The sequence below is a fragment of the Magallana gigas genome, chromosome 2 (genome assembly GCF_963853765.1).
Source record: "Magallana gigas chromosome 2, xbMagGiga1.1, whole genome shotgun sequence".
Classification (NCBI taxonomy): Eukaryota; Metazoa; Mollusca; class Bivalvia; order Ostreida; family Ostreidae; genus Magallana; species Magallana gigas.
In genome coordinates this window covers 26,229,397-26,255,268 of record NC_088854.1, presented here as the reverse complement: position 1 = coordinate 26,255,268, position 25,872 = coordinate 26,229,397, and the positions used below count along the sequence as shown (strand labels likewise).

The window sequence follows — 25,872 nt, the reverse complement described above, 5'->3', positions numbered from 1 at the left end:
AAAAAACTTTTTCTCGACTGGATGTAGAGAGCCAGTCCACCGTGAATTCTTTTATTCGTTACTAAAGCCAGTAATTATGGCATTTAAAAAAAATGTGGGTTAAAGTGCAGCTGGTTAATATAGGCTTTCAAGAGTAATTCCTCTTGCATTATATTATCTACATTATCAGTCAAATCATAGTGGATGTGATTCTGAAACCGAAACTTCTGAATTGTTCTAAGATGCTAGGATGGTACATCATCATTTTTGGGTTACGCTAACAGACACTCGACCACTTTCAAAAACTCTTATTCTTTCGTATAGATTATATTGTAAATATATTTAAACGTCGAGGTCCAGCCTACAGATATTTGACCATTGCATGTCGCATAAATTCACAAATTCTTGTGGTCGAATGCCTGTGATTTTTTTGTGTTAATGTTTTTTTAAAAATCTTGAGAATTCGTAATACGAAGTTATTTTAAAAACGACCCACAGTCTCAGTATGTAGTTGCGAGATGAAAATGCGCATGCGCGACAAACGAAGGCAATTCACTAAGGTATAGCGTAGAGTAGGTATATATGTAATTTCCATTTCGCCTAATGTCGACGAATCTCTTATTACCTACCGAATATCACAGAACCTGTGTGAAAGAGTTTGGAAATTATTTAACGTTTGAAACCATATGAGGGTCCCTTGATTTTCCATAGCGTATCCACATCTTTCTGGAGGATAACTTCTACATGATTATTGAATCACGTAGCCGTCATTTCTTTTTAAGAATATTTGTTCTTCACATTTTATTTTTTATTGTAAAATGCTACACTATCCCATTACGTACGTCGTATCTGTATCCTCTCTGACTCCAATGTTTTATAAAATAACTACCTAGTATGTATCGTAAGTGATTAAGCTTGAAGTTTGCTTCTTAGTGAATACAAAAATAATACCCATATATAATAATCTGTATTTCCATACAATATCTATTAAATTAAAACTTTAAAAAAAAAAACCCCAGACCGCAACAAATTTTGCTTTGGTCTACACTATAATGAATAAATGTGAACAGACTGTACCTGTATGATGCATGTAAATGGATACAATCTCTCGTCCTACAGTGGGTACATGTAATGCTTGACCTTGACAAACCTTGTTACCAGGCCATATACTGTTCTTAACGGTCAAAACAGAATTTTTAAAATACATATAGATAATATGTACATTTATCACTGTACGTATTATTACATCCCATATAACATTTTCACCGTGTAGAATCACACATAACTTAAGGGGGTCGTGATTGGTGTAAAACGGGGGCCGTGATTTTGAAGCGGTGAAAGTAGGTCATCGAGTATTCAAAGACTTATTATGTTTAATAAAAATCGATTTTGATTACCAAAAGTATCGCGCGGAAGACAGTGATTATTGATAAATTACCTCTAGTAACAAGGGAATTGAGTTATCTTTGAAAAATATGCAGGTGGGGTAGGCACAATGTATTATTTTCAGGGTGTTTTTTAAAAATTTCGAATCCTACTGCAGAACTTTCGTCTAAAATCATTCCATGTGAATAGAAAATCTAAAGGACTATATACGGTTTGAGCCTAAAATGGCCCCCTAAAATGAACATTGTCATTTTTCTGTAAATCTTTATTTCATTTGTACAAATGTACATTTGAAGTTTTTTCATAATTTTTTAAGTGCCCACAATTTAAAAATATGACATCATAAAGTTTACCTTTTCCCGCCATTTTCTCATTTTTAGCATAAACGGTTTGTTTATATATATATATATATATATATATATATATATATATATATATATATATATATATATATATATATATATATATATATATATATATATATATATATAAATAAAAGGATCTGTAATGTTTTTATTGTTCTCGGAATATCCATTGAATATAATTTATGCGCACTCACGAAATCTAGATTACTATCCTTACATTTACTGATACGTTATACATGTACTTTCATCACAATTCTTATTTTAAAAAAAATACAACGTTCAAAGGAATTCCTTTTTATTAATAGCATGCATGCAGTTTCTTTTTAATTTTCAAATGATTCCATTAATACAACAATTCTACCTTTGTCAATATTTTATACACAAAGCAGCAAGGGTAGTTTCTATTATTTATATGTGGATTGATTTTTATGAAATATAAAGAAGATGGGGGAACAACATAGTGCAAATGCTCATTTGGTTTAGTCATAAAATACAATTTCAAATTAATTTCTTTCTAACTAAAAAACCTTGATAATGTTATAATACAAGTTTACTAAAGGGCAATTTCTAACTATATTCAGTTTTGAATAAAAAAAATAATAAATTGTAAAGTTTTGGTGGTATCGAACCCATGACCTAAAAATCATAGCTCTATAATGATACCCAATGTCTGTTGCTCTATCCACTGAGCCATTACAGTCACAATAAACTCATTTGTTTAAATGCTTTATGCCACTTCATGCCACTTCGTCCACAAATATACGGACTTGATGTATTATTTTTCTACAACGTTCAATTGTTGCGATACAAAGTGACATTTTTAAAGTATAGTGGGTCATCTCTCCATGTTTTCGTTGATTGAAATCGATTTGATTTCATTTAAACCTTATATGTAGACTATGATAAAAATAGAGCTCAGACCCACTCTATAAAAATAAAGCCATTGAAGATCTAAAAATAACACTATTTGGCGGTTCTGACACGCATAAGCCAGTTTAAATCAACCTTTTCCAAATATTTATCATATTTAGGGGTTATAAATTGATGTTATGGTAAATATTCAATGTTTTCAATAATTTAGAAAGAAACTATGAGATTTGTTGACATTTTAATTTGATAGTATTTAACCTCATATAGGCAGTTTACACGCTTTATTCACCCATCTTCAAATTTACATTTATCATGGTTCCTATATTGAAATGAATATAGAATAATTTATCAAGATTTAAAAAAAAAAGGTCTTGGACTTTCAGTGTGACGTTACTATCAATTTCTTGCGTCAAAACAAGTTAAAAGTGACACTGGTTTCGAGTAAAATATACACCGATTGCATAGTCTTGGCTCAAAAGCCAGACAAATGTTGTTGATTTCAAAGAGCAATGGCTGAGTGGCTTACAATGAAATAGACAGGCCTACGTCACATTGTTGTTTGACACCAACTACCCAAAATCCAAGCTCTTGTTGTAATGGTTCTAAAAAAAAACTGGAGTAGAAATACGATGAATATATATAGAATTCAATACCCACATGTTTATCGCTATATTAAAATGTGTATTTTGTTGGGAAAATTTGTTTATATGAAATATATAATCACAGCCTCCCCCCCCCCCTTCGCCACATGATCACAGCCCCCTACGCCACATCGGGTTTTCGATCAAATACTCCTCAATTCATACATGTGAGATGGTTTTCTTTTATAAATGTAGATTTTCTATTCACATGGAATGATTTTTGACGAAAAAAAATTGTAAGTTCTGCTGTAGGATTCGAAAGTTTGAATAAAATACCCTGAAAGTAATACGTTGCGCCTACCCCACCTGCATATTGTCGAAGTGTTTGGGCTTCTCCAAAGATAACTCAACTCCCATATGTTACTAGAAGGTAGTTTATCAATAATCACTGTCTTCCGTGTGATACTTTTAGTTATCAAAATCGATTTTAATTAAACATAATAAGTCTTTGAATACTCGATGACCTACTTTCACCGCTTCAAAATCACGGCCCCCGTGTTACACCGATCACGACCCCCTTAAGTTATGTGTGATTCTACACGGTGAAAATGTTATATGGGATGTAATAACACAGTGAGCAAGAGTTTGCTCGTTGCTCGTGTGTAATCCTGATTTAAAAATAGATTAACCACATTTGAAGGCTGGACGGGGGGGGGGGGGGGGGGGGGGCATTGCAACCAGTTAATTGTTACATATTGTCTATTACGGTACAATGTAATTATAGTAATTGGTGTTGGTTTATCATCATCGCCAAAAGAATCATCAGATTAGATTAGAACAAATAAATATTCATATACTGGAGGAACTAATTCGCCGAAGCGGGGTGTGACCCCAATTCCGATCGATTGGGTGATTTCATTCATCTTGAAAAGGGTACAAAACTCGCGTGTCTAACAAATGTATATTACTTATTAAGCAATTACTAGTCAAGTGTGTGTGTTAATTCTCCTCCAAATCATTCGATCCAAAGTATAATATATGTAGTTGTTGACCCCTCCCTATTATTCTGTGCTAATGGATGAGTTCATTCAAACCATCGGATCAAGATCTCAATCGTTGCGTGAATGGTAAAGCAGGACTACGCGCAATAATATCTCATTCAGAGTTTTTGCGCGCCGACTCCAGAACAAACCGTGTGTATACACAAAATTGAATTGAAATCAAGTTATGTAATTAGAGTTTTTTTCATGATTGTGAGAATTCATCCTTTTTCAATTGCTTGGATGATTTGGATGAAGCTGCCCCCACACACTTTCAAAAAGCAATGCGTGCTTGAATATCTTTATTTCCTATGGTTGGAACTCTTAAAAAATACCTTTCAGTTGATTTTGCATCTTAAAACTGTTTTATCTTCCGCTTTAAAGCTAACATGCAATTATTATTTATTATACTTTCATGTTAAATACTCAATTCTGATTGATTAAAGCGCAGTTGATAATCCGTTCTATTACCCTCGGCGTTAGCAACACACTTGGCAACGGGTAACACAACGAATTGTTACATGCGCGTATATCATGCGCGTACGGTTCGCCATAGAATTCACGTCATTCCTATATAAAAGCAGTAAAGTTTTCTTTAACATTAAGACATTCAGTATAATAAAATAAATAGTGTCTGTTTGGGAGGGTAAGAGATGAAATTGACACCCCTCGAGTACTACTGTCAACCTCCGCTTCGCGTCGGTTGACAATGGTTTTCTCGGGGTGTCAATTTCAACTCTTACACTCCCAAACAGGCACTATTGTAATTTCAACAACCGGTATGCATTTCACATCGAGAGTTGTCATACTTTATTTTTGTGTGAATTTGCAGCGATATGGAAAAAACCCTTAACTTATCACTTTCTTTTAAGTTGGTAAAGCGATGTAAACGACGTCTGCCCATTCTCGAAAGTATATTGTAAATGATTCATAATTAGATTAACTGAAGATTTTGATAGTATAGATAGAAGAAATGATAAGGTAAAAGAGGGGGATATATTCATCAGTGTATTTAGTTTAAAATCATTTACAATATATCTGCAAGAAGGGACAAGTTATTTTAAATACTGTGGGTGTATAATCATATATACTTCCTAAAAATATATTATTGTTCTACTTTAAAATGTTATTAAATCATAATTTATTTAATTTAAAACTAGTGTGAACGATTTCGGAATCACTGCAATAAATAAGAGATATGCATTTGTAACATCAATGTACTGCCTCAGTTCAAATTGTATTCATTAAATTATCTAAATTCACTTCCTCTGATTTTTCCTCCTGTATAACGAAATAGTGATACAATATAATCCCTGGAATCATCAAACCAAGTCCAGCGAGAGAGAAAGCTGTAGTCTCGTTAAACACTGGATGCCAATGTATACTGTTGTCACTTTTATTATATCTATACAGAGTCCAGAATAGCGACGCCAACGGACCAACTATTGCCTCAACGATAGATGCAAAAATGGCGCCATCCGAACTCTGCACCAGCAAGTACTGGGAGAACGTTCTGCAAGTAAAGGCAGCGATAAATATCCAGGACCTAGTCACTGCTCGTCCGCAGTCCGAGGCGGAGGAATATGAACAATGTAGACCCCGTTGGAAGTGATTTCTAAAGTCGGAGAAGTTGTCAACCTGTTGAGAAAAGGGATATATATTTTCGCTGGTTTTTATTTGTCCCTGTTTATTTAAAAATGTTTCTTTTTAGATTGATGAATTTTCAATAGTACAAATGTATATATAGTACGAATAGTAGTACCTATATATTTACATTTGCAAAATTTAATATCTTTCTTTAGATGAAACTATACTGAATTAAATAATTGCTCAATTTTGTGAAGTAGTACATAGATGTACTAGCAAGTGAACAAATATTTGATATAGTTTCTTCTTAAGCACCCCTCCTTAATTAAAAAAGCACTCGTCCGTATGCCTCTCAACACTCCCCATTGACGATTGCCTCTTATATGACTACGTTTTTGGAAACTCAATTAAAAACTAGATACATTTTGATAGTTTTTGACTAGTTTAACACTCTAACAAAAGAGCTTTAAGCGCTATAGTTTCAAGGTTAGTGCTATATTTAATTGTAATCAAACGATATATAACCAAACCACAGTACTTTTGGACGAGTAAGGCCAAAAATACTGGATTAACTACGTAGTTTGCCATCATATCTAGTTGTTGTTGTTTGATTCGATTTTAATTATAGTGGAACATGTATGCAATACTGACAAATACTTACCATTCCAAAGCCCGGTATAAAATCGGTCCAAAAGAATCCCGTCAATAACGGTATTTGGACAAGTTGAGACCACAAAATGAAATTTAGTGCTTCGCTCTAAGAATATGAAAATTAATAATACTGTCAGTCAAAATTTACAGGATTTCCTACAAAAAAGAACCCAAGGACGGGTTGAACTTAGATTTAAATCTCCATATTCTTAATCAATTCGTGGCATGGTGTGCCATGCAGAAAAGGGTATATATTACATTATACTTATAACTTAAACGATAATTTGTGTTTTGCTGGAAACAAATGAATTATACTAAAAATTTTATATTTATTTATGTATCTAAATGAAAAGTAAAATTACTGAATAGTAATATTTACATTTCTTGTTGTCAATACTTTCTCGCATGTTAAATTGACGAGAGCAAAGGGCACGAATCCAAGAGCGAAACACATCGGCCAGAGAATTCGCTGTAGTAGTGAGCTGGAGGCGTTGTTTTCAGTCTGTTGCGTGTTCAGACCCCAGATTTGCGGTTCTGACGAGATGAAGAGACCAACAATGATGACAGCACAGCAAATACCGCGGCCAGGGGAGACACCTGATCAATAGATTCAATGAAAAGATGTACATATGTAAATGTAAGTGGTTCTTTTAAAAAGATATGTATGGATTTGAAGGTAATGATGACACGTTTGCAAATTGTGAAAGTTGCATAATTTTGCCGCTATAATTATGTGCAAGTTATATTTTCATTGTCAACATGCAAGATAACCAAGTCAAAAGGCAATATGCAAATAACAGTAAGAAAAGTATTAAAAATTTAGATTAGAAAAGATTAAATACCAAATATTGCTTGTGTGAAGAACAAACTGAAACGTTATTGTTTAACAATTAAGGTGACTTAAAAGTTATCTAAGTATGGTGATATGAAAATTAATTCAAAGTCGCATGTCGGATTATTTGCAAAAACGTTTCATGCCAAAATAATAAAGTAAAGGGTTTAAATACATAAGTGGCATGAAAAAAAATTAGCAGGTCAAAGCAAATATGTAGCAAGTCAAAATTAGCAAGTTGTATGTCAAAACGAATAAATAGTATGTTAACATAAATAGGTATTGTCAACATAATGTGTGTTGGGTGTTTGATATTGGCATTAATTAATTTGGAAAGGTTCATTCATCATATGAATTTAACATGATTGTCGACACAATTTTCTTGCATGTTGACATACACTTGTACTAGTTATGCTTCGTATTGACGTAATTATCTTGCATGTTTAAATAATGTTTAATTTTCTGTAGAGAAATCAGTTGAATGTAGGGGAATTTAATTGGTTGCTTAAAGATTTTTTTTCTTACATTTTCAAACAAATAACATTTTCCGTTACAGGTTTTAAAACAACAAAAATATTACCCCCCCCCCCAAAAAAAAAAAACCCTTTCTAGCCAAAAACCATAGAAAGATGAGCAAAACTCATGCTTTTTTCAAACTTTAAGCTAAATTAACCCCCTAAACTGGAAACTCTGGCAGGTACATGAAACAGGACAGTTACTGACCGTCAGTTACCGTTATTACTAATACATACCTTTCCTAAGGAACATCAACCGGAGCAGAACAGTAAATGGTATAGCAGTCATAGATAAAATACTTTGTAAGTAAGGCGGGGTTCTGGACGGGGGGCTGGCAAAAATAACCAAAATATAGTTAAACACATTAGCCAGTGCATTGGCCAAAACTATTTTCCAACTTGAAGCCAAAGTTAGCGGTATGCTTCTATTTATGCACGTCCTCACGAAAATCACGACGAAAATCAGCAAAATGCTAGATATGATAGCCGTGTGGTAAATCACTACAAAGTTATCCGAGCCGACCGCATCCATGGTTGCTGATAACAGTGGAAGGGTCACACTTCCGGTTAGGTTGCATGCGATGAAGAGCAATGTAAAGATCGCTTTCCGTAGATTTTGGCCCCATTTCTTTGTGTAGCCAGATGTCCATGCTTGGAGAATGACTATATCTCTAAGTCTAATAGAACTCTGAGCACTGTTTGATAATGGCGCTCTATCCTGCGACATATTACCATACGTTTATCTGCTCACACTCATGCATCGATATCCCTTAATGCCATTCCGGTAAAATTTGCGGAGATATATGACAATTATTTGCAGATATTTCCTCTTTTCGGGTGCCTTTATTCACCATCAAAATACTTCCTTAACTTATTGTGTTCCGTACATCCCCACACGTTATTTACACATACATTTTGGTCACATGCAAGTTTTGTTTGATAACTTATCAAAGGACATTGCACTTACACAATATATAGGTACTCATATATGTAGAGTAGGATTTTATTACATGAACAAACCAGGTTTGTCTAATTTCACCGCGATATCGTTAAAAATCAAGTGTCAACTTAGTTTTTTTTTTTTAATTGAGCATATTTATATGATGCCTTTTTTTTATAGAAGGTACTGAAGAGAGAGAGAGAGAGAGAGAGAGAGAGAGAGAGAGAGAGAGAGAGAGAGAGAGATGTACAAAATACTAAACACAAGAGTTTTGCCCCCCCCCCCCCCCCCCAATGAATTAAGAGCTTTTAGATATACATGTATATGAATTCCACGCGCATTGTCCATGAGACTTATTTAACAGATGTTACACTAAAAGGAAAATGAGTTTAAACCTTAAACTTCGAAGGAATAATGTGCTTGATGCTCAAGTTACACATCACCAGGTATCGGTTGATAACTGACATCTAGGGTACAAAAGACACAAGAAAATTTTATCCGTTGGTTGTGCATTAATGAAATCCGTTCCGCCACGGTTGGTTCTATTTATCAAAGTACTGAAATGAATTTTACTTTGAACAATCGTAAAAAATGAAAGCATTCTGTACAATCAACTGCCACTATGCATGGGACTTCACCGTTTGAGTAGCGAACGACTATTATACAATTATTTAATGCCTGAGCAGTCGATAGACATCCACAAAGTAAGGTTCCAACTTTCTAACGGAAATTGATTGTACATTCATAGCTACATGTATGTAGAAACTGACAGGACTGAAATCTACACGCCCCTTATATCGATTGGTCGAAACTTTCAGCAGCCTAAGAGATCACGGACTGCACGAAATAATCATGCTGATATCAGACTCAAATTCCTATAGAAGACGATTTGGCTGTTTCTTTTATCTAACGTATTAGTTAATTTTTCTAACTTTTTACGATCAATTTATTAATTTGTCACAAGAAAGATGTAAATATAAACAATAAAATGCTTTCTTTAATTATTCATGCAGGTTATAAAGGTAGCAATTTTTGCAGAAAAAAATTACTTAACCCGCTTGCGCGGGTTGTGTATTTTTTCTGCAATGTCGCCACTTTCATATATCCCACAAGAATAAAAAAAAATCATTTTATTGTTTAAATAATGTTTAACGAGGCCGAGTACAGTTCGAGTACGAATGACGTTGCGCATCTTTTTATTTTCAGCCGTAGGTGCAAAGTTATAACTTTATTTGAATTGTGTTTTTATACAAAATTAACATTATACATGTATGTAACGTTTATTAGTTGAGAAATTGTGATTTTTGTGACTTTGATAGGTTAAGATGTTAAAATAGCGCTTACGCGTCATTGGTTTCCGGTATTTTAAACAATGCATAAGCCCCCCCCCCCTCCAAAAGAAAAACCAAAAAAAAACCCACCAAAAACATGATTAGATCCTTTTTTTGAGGCGGCGAAGGATTATAAAACTAAGAATTCATTTTCAGAGCATTAAGAAACACATATTAGCAACAGTATAAACAACAATATGCCAATTTTTAAAGGAAAAATTAACTTTAATACTAACCCTGGAACAAAGAACGAGGTAAGCTTTTATTTAAATTTCACCAGTTGGTGACATTTTACAGTAGTTTTCATTTTTTGATAAAAAAAAATCCCCACGGCAGAAATACAGGAAACAGGGGAAAACGTGAGAATTCGAATTCATAGTAAAAAATGTTAACTTTCGAGACGACCCCCTAGGAAATCGAAGTGATAAATACATTTTTTTATCTTAACTACATGCAAGGAATTTAAGTGAGCAGAGTTATATAAGCATTCCTATATATCGACACATGAATCCATTGTTATCTACAAAGTTTACCTCATTCTTGTCAAGAGAGCACTCGAGTTTGTACCCAGTCGATGCACCAAAAGCGTGAAGGTTTTAGTAGGTTAAACAATCAGTAGATAAAGTTTGATAAACACCTACTACTGTAAATTCCTTGTATTACGCGAGTACTTAATTCCGCGATCACACTGTAACGTTACAAATCGCGAGAATATACTGTGGTTTCATTAATTTTCGTGGGTACCAATTTTCGTGGATTTTCTGAAAACCACAGTTTCAAGGATACGTAAATTCGTGGCCAATGATTCTCTCAATACAAAATGTTAGTTAAAATTGAACTTCAATGAACATTTAATTTCGTGGATCAACTTAACAACGAAATCCACGAAAATTGGTATTCAACGAATCGTAGTAAAATCGCGAGCGCTGAACTTTTTTCCCTTAATACTTATTGCTCTCAACTCTCAAAAAATAATGGCGAGATTTTAAACGGGTGCTTCTCGCGATTATAAGCGGATATTAATTCCTCATATTTAATTAGGAATCTACAGTATACGAGGAGGACTGTATACATGTACCTATTACTAACAAAAATAATTGAAGATTGAAGACACCTACCATTATTTTTTCACATGTATTACATTGTATATATAAAGATGCTAAATATGTTCTATTTAATGATTTTTTTGATATTGTAAATCAAAACATTGTGAATAGTCATGTTTTACTTTGGGGTGACAGTGCAATAAGTGAAAGTAAAAAAAATTAATTATAATAGTTTATAATTATAATCAAAACACAGAAAGATTTAACTGATATTAAAACTGTTTGTAAACCATTGATGATTTTATATACAATGTACATGTTAATTGCATGGGTGTAAACTACCATTTGATCCACTGACCTTTATAAATTTATATTGTGTATACATCAACCTCTATTTTATTATGTCCATGTAATGGGAGAGGGTCGTCTAAGTTTTGGAACTTGTGCTCAATCCCCCTTGTATTTATGTACAATAAAATATGTTCAAGGCATACCAAATCAAACAATGGAACAGAAACAGCTACAATGTTCATGTTGTTGATTGATAATTAATTAAACTGGGGATAACGATTTAGATTTCAGAAATAAAACGATTTTTGAATGGCAAAGATTTATTTTGGCGAACGGTTTACGGGTTTTAATCAACGAATTAAGTTTCTGTGATCAGAAAAATACGTCAATGTTGAGACTTTATTGAAGATTAATATCATATTAGGTAACCAAATTATTTTGTAAAAAAAATTTGTCTTTGAATTAGAAAAAAAATATTTATTTATCAGTAAAATTGGTAACAAGCTTTTGAATTAAAAGATATTTACATTAACTTCTCAAATATTTGCAGTTTGAGTCATTTTTATTAAAACTTCTAGTAAATTGATGAAATAGCTGTTCTATAGAGATGCACGAACAAACTTTTTCATAAAACTTTAACCCTGCCTCTGCAATACGAAACTCATACTGTAAATGTTAAATGCAATATCGTGGCTACTGATGGAAAGTAAAGTTGCATATGAATGCGTGTAAACTTTGAAAAGAAAACATGTAACTGTAAACAATAAAGTGACTATATAAAAACTGATTTTAAATCCTTTAAAAAATGCCTGTCATCTTTTTGTCACTAAATATATATTCTTTTTTTGTTAATTTCAAACAATATTCACGGCAACAATTGAAATATCTTACTCTGCCATTTAGTTTTATAAAGAATTTTCCCGATTGTACTAGCAAAGCATTTATTTAATTTCATACCGTATACAACAAAACAAATGTTAAGATGAATATTAAGCAATGAAATGATCGCGGGTAGTTGGTTTTATTATCTGCATTTTCTGATCACATCTCAAAATACCGGAGTGTCATGCTAGCTTATGTCTTATCAAAAACAATTAAGGATAACTGAGTATAACTGACTCAGATTATAACCAGCGTCGTCAGTATGATACAGCTTGCATTTGGTAAAGTTCCACTAATCTTTAGCATTAACAGTCAGTATCGGGTCTGTGTATAGGAAGTTACCTTCCTTCACTTTTTCTTTTGCCTCCTTGTTACTGAAGTAGTTGTATAACATAACACCGGGTACCATCAGTAGTAAACCCACAATTGTGAACACTGTTGTTTCGTTAAATACTGGATGCCATCTAAACACGTTCTCCTTTTCGTTGAATTGGAAGAACGTCCAAAATATCGTTGCCGTTGGGCCAACAAGCGACTGTACGACTGCGGCAAAAACAGCTCCCTCAGCATATTCTATGAGAAGAAACTGAAAGAGATTGGCGAAGGTGTATCCTCCGAAAAACAGCCACGATTTTCCAACCAGTCCTTTACAGTCAGAGCTAGTGCTAACCAAGCAAGTGGTTCCCCTTTTGTATCTGTCTGAAAACTCGGAAAAAGATCCCGCCTACGAAAGTAAAAAAACATGTTATGGTAAGTAACAGAAGAATGAGAGAAATATACATATCATAAATAAATGTTTTTGAAATAAATGCATACCATTCCAAATCCTGGAATAAAGTCTGTCCAAAATAGACACACCATACATATGATTTGGGCAAATTGGGACCACATGATAAAGTTGAATGATTTTGCCTGTAAAAATAAGAAAAATAAATTAGTATTTGTGTAATGTTTTAAGCCAAGTTATATGAATCAATAATTGATAGGTTTATTTAATAACATACCTCGCCACTTTTTAATTCTTTTTCACAAATGACATTCATTAGTCCAATAGGCAAAAACCCCAAAGCAAAACACAGTGGCCATAGTATTCTTGCAGACGTGGACTCATTGGCAGTGTTCGAGTCATCATCAGTGTTAATGCCAAATATCTGAGGCTCGGCGGTAATGAACAACCCCGCCATTACTAGACAAGTACAGAGTGTTCGAACCGCACTTATACCTATCAAAACAGAATACTTTAAAGATTGCATCTATCTTATTTAAATATGCACTTTAATCTTATTAAATGAAAAGGCATCGTTCAAATATATTGTGCATATGACAACTAAATAGGTCAATGTTTTGCGATACTCAAAATTTAACATTTGTGTGAATCTAATACAATATATATCTTTGATCGCTTTGTTCGATGAGTGTTTCAAATGATTCGGATTTTTTTTATCCATAAAATATCAATGTCCATATAATAACCCCCCAGATAGAATCCTATTTTAAATATACCTTTCCTCAGGAATATCAGTCGACACAATATTGTGTAAGGTATGACAGTGGTTGACAGAATGCCCTGTAAGTATCCAGGTGTTCGATCAGGCGGACTAGCGAACACCACCAGTATGCCATTAAGCGCCGTGAATAGTCCTAAAGCAAAAACAATCTTCAGAGAAGATACCAACTTCAACGTGATGGAACTGTCAATGAAGCGTTTGGCAAAGAGAGTTGTCAACACAAATATAACTCCAATAACAACGCATGAGTTCAGCAACAAGACAAAGGTATCTCCACCGATCTCATTCATTGTGCCGGCAAATATTGGCAGGCTCACATTCATAGTGACATTCGAGAACACGTTCAAGGCCGCTAATATCACGTTCCGTGTTGTTCCGTGAAAACGAAACGTACCCGACGTTTTTATCGTTCCGTTCTGTTCTTTCTCAGATTTGTTCCCGATTCCTTTCCCCATCAGAGGGGATGTTTCTTCGTGGTTCATGTTGTGGACTGAGACGAGATATACTTCCCTAGAACTTGATATTTTTTCTTATGTCGTTCCAACCAACATCGTGTGAAATGTGAGAAATCAGCGAGTGTAGTGAATCATTTTAATAATTTAAATATACATAGAGGAGATATGACCTACTTTGAGTTGAGATAACTATACATCAGACAATTGTAATCGTAAAATCACATGAATACCGGTATGTCTCTCAGCGTGGCGATCATCCAAAGGTTGAGCATTTCCTACATGTAAGAATATAGAACATGTTTTCCCTTTATTGAGGACGGAAACATAATATTATTATATATCATATAAATAATACTTTCCTCGTCGTTTCTATATGTGCATGTAGGTTATCTCAGGATGACTTTTAATTAACTATTTGTGGATGGCTTTTAATTAACTATTTTATGTACAAAATTCTGTTGTATATTCATTCTACATTTACATCTAGTTATAGCATTCATTTTTATCGCAAATGATTTATTTGCGATAAAAATAAATGCTAACTATATGTGAATGAAGAATCATTGAGCCTTAACAGTCTGCATGTATGATAAGTGAACAGGAAAGCATGACCTATAATGAAAAAATTAAGAATATAATAAAATGTTATTTGTTAATTTATTTACATGTAGCATTTTGCCTCATAAAGTGTTTACCGATATTTTAATATTACGTTTTTATCAAGGCAATTACATGTAACCATGTATAATCTTCAGGTCAAACAAACCCTGATCTACATGACGCTCACCTGAGCCATCTTCACATGACTTCTGCGTTTTTTTTAACTCAATGTGTACGATCGGCAAAGTTTTGTTCATGTTGAACAACAATTTATCCCTTATAAGATTTTTTTTAATGTTTAAACGTATATAATAAGTTACTGAACAAATATCAAACTATTTGTGAGGTGCTTGATAATATCAGGTGTAAAATGTATTATATTTCTTATTTGATATAGGCATGGTTTAGTATAAAGCATAAGTTCATATGCCATACTTGAACTGGAAACCAACCTTCATAGTCTTTTAGTGTTATAAATTTGAGTTTGTTGATTTACTGATGCAATTTTACACATACAAAAGCAGAGCTTCAACGGCGTCCAAGCCCAAACAAGATTCCCTAAAATTTAAAATGTAATCTATGATTATATAAACTATCATATAAATGGCTAGTATGTCTTTTTACTAACTAATAAAAGTATTATAGTTCACATGCATGGGCAAGTAAAATAAGTATGCACCCCCCCCCCCCCCAAAAAAAAAAAACCAAAAAAACAGAAAAAACCCCCACACACACAAAACCAAACAAACACAAAAAGAACAACAATGTTTGAGAAGAAGTTTTTTTACAGACATTTATTTAAAAAACAATGTCACTATAAAGTAAGATTATTCCGACACAGAAGTGTTATCTGTATTTTTGAACACATTCGTATGCCATGTTTATATCAATTTAACAATGGTCTTAATTTCATAGTACTTTTTATACAAGTGTATAAAATCAGATATATGAATGCTTAGACATATCTGCCCTTATTCCATATTATTGATTAATTCTAATGTGAGTGAAATGAAGATCTTTCAACATGTAACATGTTCAGAGACATTGAATAATAAATATATTTGAACACCACCTCTTTCAGAATTGTTCTTCTTACATTTAAGTTGTCTTTAAACATTTCTATTTTCACTTGTCTATAACAGATGTGTACACACTAAACTTTACCTTGTTATAATAATTAATAAGTCATAGAGAGTCTCACAATGTATACGGCGGAGCTTTGATTAAAAATGCTAGGAAAAATAAATCCTAGGGTTTTTCAGACAGGCAGTCAGCAAACCCCACCTATTGATAATACATGTGAATTTCAGACTAATTATAAAATACAATTGTCATTTTAACACAAAACAATATAATTATTCATTTTGATAACATTTTGGTTAATTGACAGACGTGGATACTGATCTTGCAAGGAAATCATGCGAAATGCAATCGTATTTTTATTTTAATCTCTTTTGTGTTTTTGTCATTTAACAAAGTACATGACTGCTTATTTCTTCGAATTACTGTTTTCATCAAGCATGTCAAATGTGGTTTCAAATAAGCGACCTGTTTCAAGTTGTCTGGCACGAAACGTAATTTCTGTTTCACCAAAAGTAATAATTTCCTCTATCTCGGCATTATTTACGCCTGGTGGTAACTGGACTGAGACTTTGCAAAGTAGTCGACAGCCTTCTTCGTCCACAAATTTAGGATTTACCTCCTTCGATACGTATATTCCACACTCTATTTTTCCTTGACTGGGTTTCAATGAATGACACACAACAGGGTATTCACAGCCAGGTTCAATTCGTTCTCCACGTTTTACTAAGGGGTGCAGAACGTCTTTGCATCGCTCCATTCCTCCAACCGTAATTTTTTTGTGTTCTGGGTCCTCTCCAGGCTTGAATTTTCGACAAATTTGAATTCCATATGTATAGCGCGCGGCACGCCGCGAAATTGCATTTGGAAGATGACCAAAATATACAGCGCCTTTTAGGATAGCAAGTCCAGCATCGGCAGGTATGATAAAATCACGTGTCTTGAATTTTTCTCGAAGGGCCGCTTGAACAAACTTACATTCTGAAAACCCGCCGACCATAATTATATTTTTGACATCGTCAAAATCCTTGTTAGCTAATACCTTTGCAACACACTTTATGATACCAGCTATTGCATTTTGGAAAAGGTTTTGAAATATTGGCAATTTCAAACACAATTTGTAGTTGTTATAGGTAATGCTTCCTTTATAATTTGACATCTGAAGAGCCTTAGATATACCACCTGGTATTCTCTCCCTGATATAATTATTTAATTTCAATGGAATAACTATTCTAACTTTTGGGTCTTGTGCCGGACCGTCACTTTTGTTTGCATCCAAACTGTCGCTTTTGTTTGCACCCGAACTGTCACGTTTTTTAGCTTCAAAGTCTCTCAACATAGCCAAATAATCCTCCATGCTTTCTTCTGCAAATGACTTCAGAATATCTTTACCCGCGATTTCTTCAAAAATCTTTTCAAACTCGCTATCCACCGAGGTCCCACCTAAAGGACCCCCAGTGGCAGGATACAACTCCTCCAAGGTTCCATCTGCTGTTCTTTTATGAACTGTGATATCAGCAGTACCACCTAATTAAGAGAAATCAATGACTCTTCATTAAAACAATAAATAAATAAAATATAAACTTTCTTTTATACCTTTCGGTCGCCAGAAGGTCGTCAGTGATATCATATGAAAGAAAATGGTGTTAAATTGGTAAGAACTGCGATTTAAATTGGGAAGAGTCAAGTTTGATTAATATCTTCTGAAAGTTTTTAAATGGGAGAAATCTGTGAGTTTCATATTATCGATAAAAAATGCAATAAATTTGTTTTGCCAATGGAAAAAACACTTTTTATTTAAAAAACTGCAAGTCTTCTCCTGTTTTGTCTAACTTAGGTATGATAACAATATACGAGTTATTTTTGAATTAAGAATCTTTGTTTCTGAATTTGTGAAGGAATTTTCACTGCAAGAGGGCACTTTTGCATTCATACCTTACCTTTCCCTTCACGAAATCAATCCTTAGAATAATTTAAAAAAGAGAATTAGGAAATCTGGCTGTCTTGCAAATTTTAATCACCATTAAGACCCATTTAACGTCGTTTTCGAGAATATGAATGTTTGAAAGTTTATTTTCTATCAAACCATATCAATGGTGCATAAAGTACAAAAAGCAAAAATTATTTTCAAAAATATGAATGCAGGGTTAAGTTAGGAAGAATAGAAAAATTTGAATAAATCGAGCTAATATTTTTTTAAACGAATACGGACAAATTTTTCAATAAATCAATTTCTGTTGTATTCATACGATTCCCAAATTTATAAGTGTTTTAAACATTTCACAAGTATCTTTCCTTAATTAATTTATTGCGGACTAAAGAAAATGCCTGACATTTCATAACGTAGCGGTACTCGTCACCCAATGTGTTTTTATTACATAATGAACAAATTTGCAAACAAATGAAGATATTCTTATTTTTGCTCTATATTTTGCATTTGGAAGTATAGAGCGCAGGTCTGCTCAAGTGCGATTTTAACATATGTTTTTCTTCAGATAGTTATACATATCATACTAAAAAATGGTACTTGAGCAAGCCTGCGCTCGATGTTTCCCAGTCGAAAAATCATTGGAAAACACCCATTTATTGCCACAAAACATCAATTTATCAAAAACATGCAATATTCATGACGTCATTTCTACATTATGACGTCACTGTGGTGATAATCTTTTACACCTTTATTTCCAATATGATTTGAACTATCTTTCACCTTATTTTAAAGCTCTTTCTAGAACTTTGATTTTGGGGGGCAAATATTGCATAAAACCGCACTTAATCCTTTCAATTGGTAATTTATGATTACAGGCTCTACATTTTGTAAAAATGACACTTAAATGTTTTGGAAGTTTCTTAAGATAAATCTCTTGTCAAATGATTTTCTTGAAGAATCTGTAATTCGCACAATTGGGTGAATTTTTTTTTTTACATTTCTGAACTATTTTTGTAAAAACTAATTGAAGATAGTTTCTTTCTTAACAGATTTTAGCCAGTTGGTACAAGAAAAGCTTAGATTAATCCAGACATAAAAAAGACCACATAGATTAACATAAAAGAAGTGATACATTACATGCGTAATTTTACAATTGAAAAAATGTTAAGGTCTTACGCGCGTACGCTTTGTCCTCTCCACTTTTGAAAAGAAGGCAAAAAAAAAAAAACAATTAAAAAAAAAATAATTGAAATTTGGCTACCATCCAATTAAATGTCCATTTTGACCGAATTAACCCCAATGTAAAACTATATGTATGCTGCACCAACTCATTATTGCTTGTTGTTATTTATTCCCTCTTTTGAGATTTTAAAACTGAATTAAATTTTTTCTGCCCTCCATTTTGAATCGCCATTTTGACTTACTTAACGTCATTTTTATGACGGCCAGCAAATTTTATTCGTCTAAGCACACTTTAATTATGATAAGAAAAAACTATGCTGAACCAAATGAAGAATATTTGCTGTAAAACGTATTTTTAGAGTTTTTAAATCATGCCCAAACTATATACAAATGGAATGAAATTTTACAACAAAAATTTTAAGAGTTGGTAGGGTGTCTTAAAAGTGTAAAATCTAAGATAGGGAGCTACAGACCTACAGCTACTAGAAAAGCTGCATAGACGGATTAGTGGCATGCTGTTTTAAGAATATCATTTAATTATTGCTACAATTTACTATAAGCGTCATTTCTCTTTACAAAATTAACCCCATGGATTTTATTGTCTTTTAGACAACGTGATTAAATATCAACAAATCGAGGATCACAAAATAAATTACATGTAAATTCGTAAAATAGTCGTAAACAATACCAATAGTTTTTATAAAGAAGAAGGTACAGTTTCTTTCAATATTTGCTCTAAAATTCAAAAGTTGTTTAAATCTCATAAAAACATGTACACACATATACCATCTTGAACATGTGTGTATATAAAGTACCAGGTTAAAAGCCTTTATCTTGTTACAAGAAATAATTTTGACTTAGACATTTGGCATATTTCTAAGATTTAATAAAAAATTATGAAAAATGGCATATTTTTTCGTAGTTTTTTGAAGACGAAAATGTGTCCACAGCCGTCGCCCACAACGAAATTGATATAATTATGTAGTTTATGTGATATCACATGATAAAGTTTTAATATGAGTTTCATCGTGGGCGACGGCTGCGGTCATTTTTTCTATTCAAAAAACCACTAAGAAACTTGTGTCTTCTGCTCAGTTTTATGAAAATTACGGGAAAATGCTCTGTTTATGACGTCACACTTAAAAGGGACTTGGACACGATTTGGGATCAAAAATTTTATTTTCATTTTTTATGTATAAAATGGTTTACTGGTGCATTTTAAATGATTGACCAAAATATTGAACGTTAAAGTCAAGTTACAATCGCGATACACAGGTACGAATTGATTATTATGTAAACAAAGCTCGAGTCTTATAGTTGTTTACAAAAAATGTAAGATAGAGAATTGCCATTTCTTAGACAAAATGACATGTAAAAAACAATTTAAACTAACTCAATATCTTCATAAATACTATTATCAACAAAAGAAAGATACATTTGATTAAAACTTACACCAATGCAACACATATGTAAAAATGACAATATTCGAGCTTTGTTTACACAACAACGAATTATGAACTCTGTAACTTGCTTATCACTTGATATTTGACTTTCAAATTTTGACATAGCATTATAAACTTCTATATTTATCATTATAAACATTAAAAATGAAAAAATAAAATTTGAAAATTTTAAGTCAAATCGTGTCTAAGTCCCTTTAACCTTGTGAAAGTCTAATCACGTAACTATTTATAGATTCTTAATTTATGGGTATTTTTGTGTAAATAAACGTTACACTTCAATTTTTTGTGATATTTTTAAAATTCATTCTAAAACAGAGCAAAATATATCTGAAATTGTACCTTGTTCTTTACGACATATCATTTAAATCGCACAATTTTACGGATTAAAACAATGCTTACCTCCCAGATCAACTACCATATATTTTTGTCCCTTTTCAACTGATCTTTTGAATGTATCATCCTCGTCAGAAGACCCATCCTTCTTGTCTACTAGATACATGTGTTGACAGTAAATTGAAGCGGCCTCTGGCTCCAAGGCAAGAGTTAGTTGGTTTGTTTTTATTCCAGCCTATAAAAGAGTCGAATGTTTAATGTCTTTGCCTTTTTAAGGTGGTGTTGGACTCCTGTTGATACATTTGTATTAAAGTAGTTTCAAGTACATTATAATCAAAATACTTCCACGGTCTGAATTTTCAAATTTTACAATATTTGACCAAAATATTTTTTTTTTGGAAAGGTAAGAATTATAAAAGCCGTTGTGGGATTTAAGAATTATGCTACATGTATTAGACTCATGACCTATAGATTGGAAGTCAACATTCTAACCCTTTTCGCCAAATTGTAAGGTGACCATTTGGCGAAAAAATCATTGAATTTTTATAAAATTATATTTGATTTCATTATTTCGGTAGGAAGCACGCCACAAAATAGAGGTGTCCCATACCACCTTAAAAAGAGCTTCTTCTCCCAGCTTTTTACTTGATTTAGTTTAAATATATGTAATTATTTACAATAATTCTAAGTATATAATTCTCGGTCACTCGAATAAAAGCTTTGTGTCCTCTTTAAACATATGCGAGGTTCGATAGATTGATCCGTTTGGAAAAAAAGAAATCTACAACCCTTGCTATTTTGGAATAATTTAATTTTAAGTTACTATTTTTCGAAAGGTTGTCAGTTTCTAAAGGTTCGTAAATATGCAATTTAGTGACGTTTTATAAATAACGTGTTTCAAGTCTTGGAATGTTGACTTACGGTTGATACACCTGTATGTATACACAAAAAAAAGAAAAGAAAAAAAAAGCCATGCTCTTTATGACAGACAGTTGGTGTTTACATAAAAACTAAATTAGTCATACAGCTCATTTGAGCACATAACGACAAATAATCATTTTGCTATCATAACGGATATAAGGATTTGCAAACTACTGTGAAGTAAAATCAGGTAGAACATTTGTATGTTAATTCTTACGGTCGGCGGAATATCACCAGTGACCGTTTGATGCTGAGGATATTTTGGAAATGCACAAAATTGAATTCGTGAATTCTATGTTGAGCTGAGAAAATAACGGCGATCTGTTTTCAATTACTTTCTTAAATTTTGGTTTTTTTCTTCATATAACAAAACAAATGTTGACTGTGTTTTCGGGCAACATTGATTATATTAGCCCCCTTGGGACGAAAATATTGCCCTCCGCTTCGCGTCGGGCAACATTTCGTCCCTCGGGGGCTAATATAATCAATGTTGCCCTCAACCCCAGTCAATATTTGTATAATATAGTTTTGTATTATGCTGTATATTATAAGGTAAGATAAGGTCAATACATGGTTTATAAACCTGAAGAGGGAATATGGACCAAGGACAAAGTTCAAGGTCGATACTCTCTCATCAGGTCAGTTGCGATTGGGCATTGGTATCCTATTGTGATGTTTACTGTGTCGCACATGCCAAAACTAGAATTATGTCATGAAAATCTATTTTTAGTATATTGAGGTTTATAAAATATATTCTATTTTAAGTATTATGTGAGTAATGTTCTAACAGAATTTATTTACTACTTTTCAGAAAAAGAATTTCCAACAGGAGACAGTGAAGACTGTAAAAGAGGGACAGACGTATCAGACGAATGCAAGTGCTACAATGTCTCCTGACATTGAATCGATTCCATCCATTGCAACTCTCTCCAAGGAGACACCATTCATTGCTTTTGACATTGAAGCAACAGGGTTGTCAAGGTCCTCTGATATTACACAGCTCTCTGCAAATGATGGCAAGGATTCCTTTAATGTTTACTTTGATCCGCGTCAGCCAATAAGCCAAAAAGCAACTGATATCACAGGGCTGTCCTACTGTTTCCAAAAGAATCAAATGTATCGATATGGAAAAGAAATAGACAGTGTTCACATACATCAAGCCTTGCTTAGTTATTTTGATTTCCTTAAATCAAAGAGTTCCCCTGTCCTCATAGGACACAATATTGGATCGTATGATGTTCCAATTTTGTCCAGATTACTGGAAGAGTTTGGACTTTTGGCTGCATTTTTACAGTTAATCAGTGGGTGCATAGACACTTTAAAATTAAACTAGCAAGAAAAGTCTTCTCCAAAAGTGAAATTCCAAACTACAAACAGTCCACTCTGGTTAGAGCATTTCTTGGAAAGGACTATGATGCACATAATGCCTTAGAAGATGTGAAGAGTTTATACCAGTTGTTTGAAGAAAAACTGCACAGTCATTGCAGAAATGTGGACATATTTCCCTTTCATTTGGCAAAATTGGAAGCCAGCTATGCATCACTGGTTTTGGAAAAGAAAATTTCAAAGGCTGTAGCAAGATGGCTTGCAAACTCTGGACTTGGGTTAAACCATTTACATCTTTCATTCAAGAGAGATCGAAATGCTGGTGTTAAAAGCATTCTTCAGGAGCGTGGTTTTAAAGGGAAGACTGTACGTTGTTTCCAAACTCTCTTTGAGGACACACATTCAGAAGAATAAGATTGTTTAATTGTAATTGATTATAAGATTATAGAATAATTGTAATTGATTATAAGATTATAGAATATGTGTATAATCTATGCACACTCAGACTTTAATTCTAATGTAGAAAACAAATGTTAATTTCCAATATTTGATAAATCATGAAGTACTTGTTTTGAAAATTGTTGATGATCTTTTGTTGACATGAATTTTTTTAATGATTCAAATTCATATTACAACTATATGTTTATAAATTATAAGATTAATTTAAATTACATGTTAAAGTCTTATTTTATAAGATTAGTCAATTTTAATCTATTTTGACATTTCCTTCATTTTTTAGGTGACAAACAGTGTAGTTATCTGAATATCTGTAAAGATTATTATCTTGAAGTTTTTAAGTGCAGAAATGTCAATGATCCAATTTTTTGGTTGGATGAGAATTATTTGTTTTACTAACAGCAAATATTGTATTTTAAATGACTTATTACACAGAATTTACACATATTTGTTACAAATTTTCCAATCAATTCTTTGTATTTATGATTGATAACAATAATTCTTCAATAATGCACCTAATGTTGAACAGGGTAAGGGTTCATAAAAGTAATGGCAGCATTAGATTGAACTCCATTTGGGGGTATTATTTTTTCATGAAATTTAAAATATCTATTGACTAACTATATTGTGGAGTGAAATGAGAAATTTGATGGATATTTTTTTTCTCAGTCAAATCAAAAGCATGACTTTATGTGTATTGCAGATCTGATATTTCATGCAAATTTGACCATATGGCTTTGGTAAGGTGTTTCCAATTTATCATACATATCTTACCAAATATAAAAATGATATCAAATTTTAACTTGTGTTGAATGATTTTTGAAAATATATATGACAAATGATATTATGTGTTCCAATAAATGTTTTATGGCCATTCTTATATGGTCGTATACACTTATTTTATCTTACTTTTTCAGTTTTTTTAGGGGCTGGAGGAGGTCATACTGAAATTACCTAATTCTCTAAAACTCGCTTGATGACATTGTATAATATTCTAGTATAATTTCAAACAATGTTTCAACTTAAACATATATAAAATGTAGAAAATTTCAATGGGTAGTTTTTTTGGTGTAACCTAACAATCTCTACCTTAAAACAGCTATGTTTCTTTCACACACTGTTATTGCTACAACTCACACACAACTTACTTTTATTGCTGCTTCACGCATGAACAGTTTTGCTTCATCTCCCCATATTGCAGGAACTGTTAACACAAAGTCAATATCATTTTCAATGATTTGACCCTCTGCAAGTTGTAAGTTCATCTCAGATAACATGGCATTTTTCAAATATTTAATACAAATGGAAAAAACATCCATTGCTTTCATCTCTTTCCCGATGACATCTTTGATCATTAAATTTCGGTGCAGTTTCTAAAACAAAAAATAAAATAAATATGTCTATTTTTTAATGAAAGTAAATTGATACTTACATTTAATACTGTATGTACATTGATTTGTCTTTACACTTACAATAATTATCAAATTTCCTTAAACTACAAATGCATTTATACATTGCATGTACCTTATTCTCATGAAGCAACATTTTAAATCTATGGAAGTAATAATAATTCCTATAATCTTCCTTTCGTGTTTTTTCTCCATTGTCCTCTGAATCTGAATCGGAATCAGAATCATTTTTTTCTGCCATTTCAGTATAATTTGTGTCGGCCTGTAAACCGAAAGCTGCGAATGATTTATCTGGGTTCAAAAGCAAAGAGGTAGGAACTTTCATCGACAGAAAATTTCCACTGCAATTTTCAATGACTTGTACTTTACTCCAGTCATGTTTCCACGAAAAAGCAAATCCTGAATAAGTGGTTCCAAAATCAATTGCTGCAACAGCAGGTCTTGTAGATTTTGACTTTATGTCTTTCAAATTTTGCTGTGCCTGTGAATATATTGAGTTTATATAAGGACACACGATTAAAAAAAGCCGACTTATTTCACCGGAAAATACGGAACAGTGTCTTAGAATGAGATGATACAAAAATCAATTTAAACATAACTGAGAGTTATGAGAGTTATATTATATCAGATTTTACAGTTGAAAAATAGGTACAAGTTCCCTAAACATGGTGGTCGATATATGAATACAATCTAGTTTCGTTTTGCACAAATATATTAAAACAGGTAAAGGGTTAACAATTACTTACCATTATTGTTTCAAATATAAAATTTAAAGGCGATCGTCCCCGAAACTAAATAATTCTGTAACATTTTATGTGTATCACTAAAGAGTCAGGCAGTGATTTTATAAACCTGTAAGCATTTTCACATCCTTCCATTTTGGAATATATGTAATGGAACGCCGTGTGGGCTT

General features: G+C 32.7%; 2 protein-coding genes across 2 annotated transcripts; both read right to left on the bottom strand.

Annotated features, from left to right (window-relative positions):
- Nucleotides 1-5,271: 5,271 nt before the first annotated feature.
- LOC105337577 (uncharacterized) lies at nt 5,272-14,551 on the bottom strand. Its single transcript, XM_066071415.1, has 9 exons — nt 13,800-14,551; nt 13,301-13,518; nt 13,113-13,208; nt 12,590-13,020; nt 11,156-11,161; nt 8,044-8,546; nt 6,839-7,056; nt 6,470-6,565; nt 5,272-5,859 (listed from the first exon to the last, which is right to left on the bottom strand). The coding sequence occupies exons 1-9, from the start codon at nt 14,284-14,286 to the stop codon at nt 5,452-5,454; spliced, it is 2,463 nt and encodes an 820-aa protein (XP_065927487.1). The 5' UTR covers nt 14,287-14,551; the 3' UTR covers nt 5,272-5,451.
- A 1,099-nt stretch (nt 14,552-15,650) lies between these two features.
- LOC117685730 (heat shock 70 kDa protein 12B-like) lies at nt 15,651-25,872 on the bottom strand. The gene is made up of 5 exons (XM_034460234.2): nt 25,706-25,872; nt 25,075-25,440; nt 24,699-24,923; nt 20,914-21,082; nt 15,651-17,466 (listed from the first exon to the last, which is right to left on the bottom strand). The coding sequence occupies exons 1-5, from the start codon at nt 25,706-25,708 to the stop codon at nt 16,349-16,351; spliced, it is 1,881 nt and encodes a 626-aa protein (XP_034316125.2). The 5' UTR covers nt 25,709-25,872; the 3' UTR covers nt 15,651-16,348.

Bases quoted from the DNA above. Each gene is read 5' to 3' on its own strand.
- LOC105337577 (XM_066071415.1), bottom strand. From the start codon at position 14,286: ATGAACCACGAAGAAACATCCCCTCTGATGGGGAAAGGAATCGGGAAC. The intron at 13,021-13,112 runs GTATGCATTTAT...TTACTTTCGTAG, and splicing joins TTATTCCAGGATTTGGAATG to GCGGGATCTTTTTCCGAGTT. The intron at 7,057-8,043 runs GTATGTATTAGT...TCTATTGATCAG, and splicing joins GTTGATGTTCCTTAGGAAAG to GTGTCTCCCCTGGCCGCGGT.
- LOC117685730 (XM_034460234.2), bottom strand. The intron at 24,924-25,074 runs GTACATGCAATG...TTTTTGTTTTAG, and splicing joins TGTTGCTTCATGAGAATAAG to AAACTGCACCGAAATTTAAT. The intron at 21,083-24,698 runs GTAAGTTGTGTG...ACTCTTTTATAG, and splicing joins TGCGTGAAGCAGCAATAAAA to GCTGGAATAAAAACAAACCA.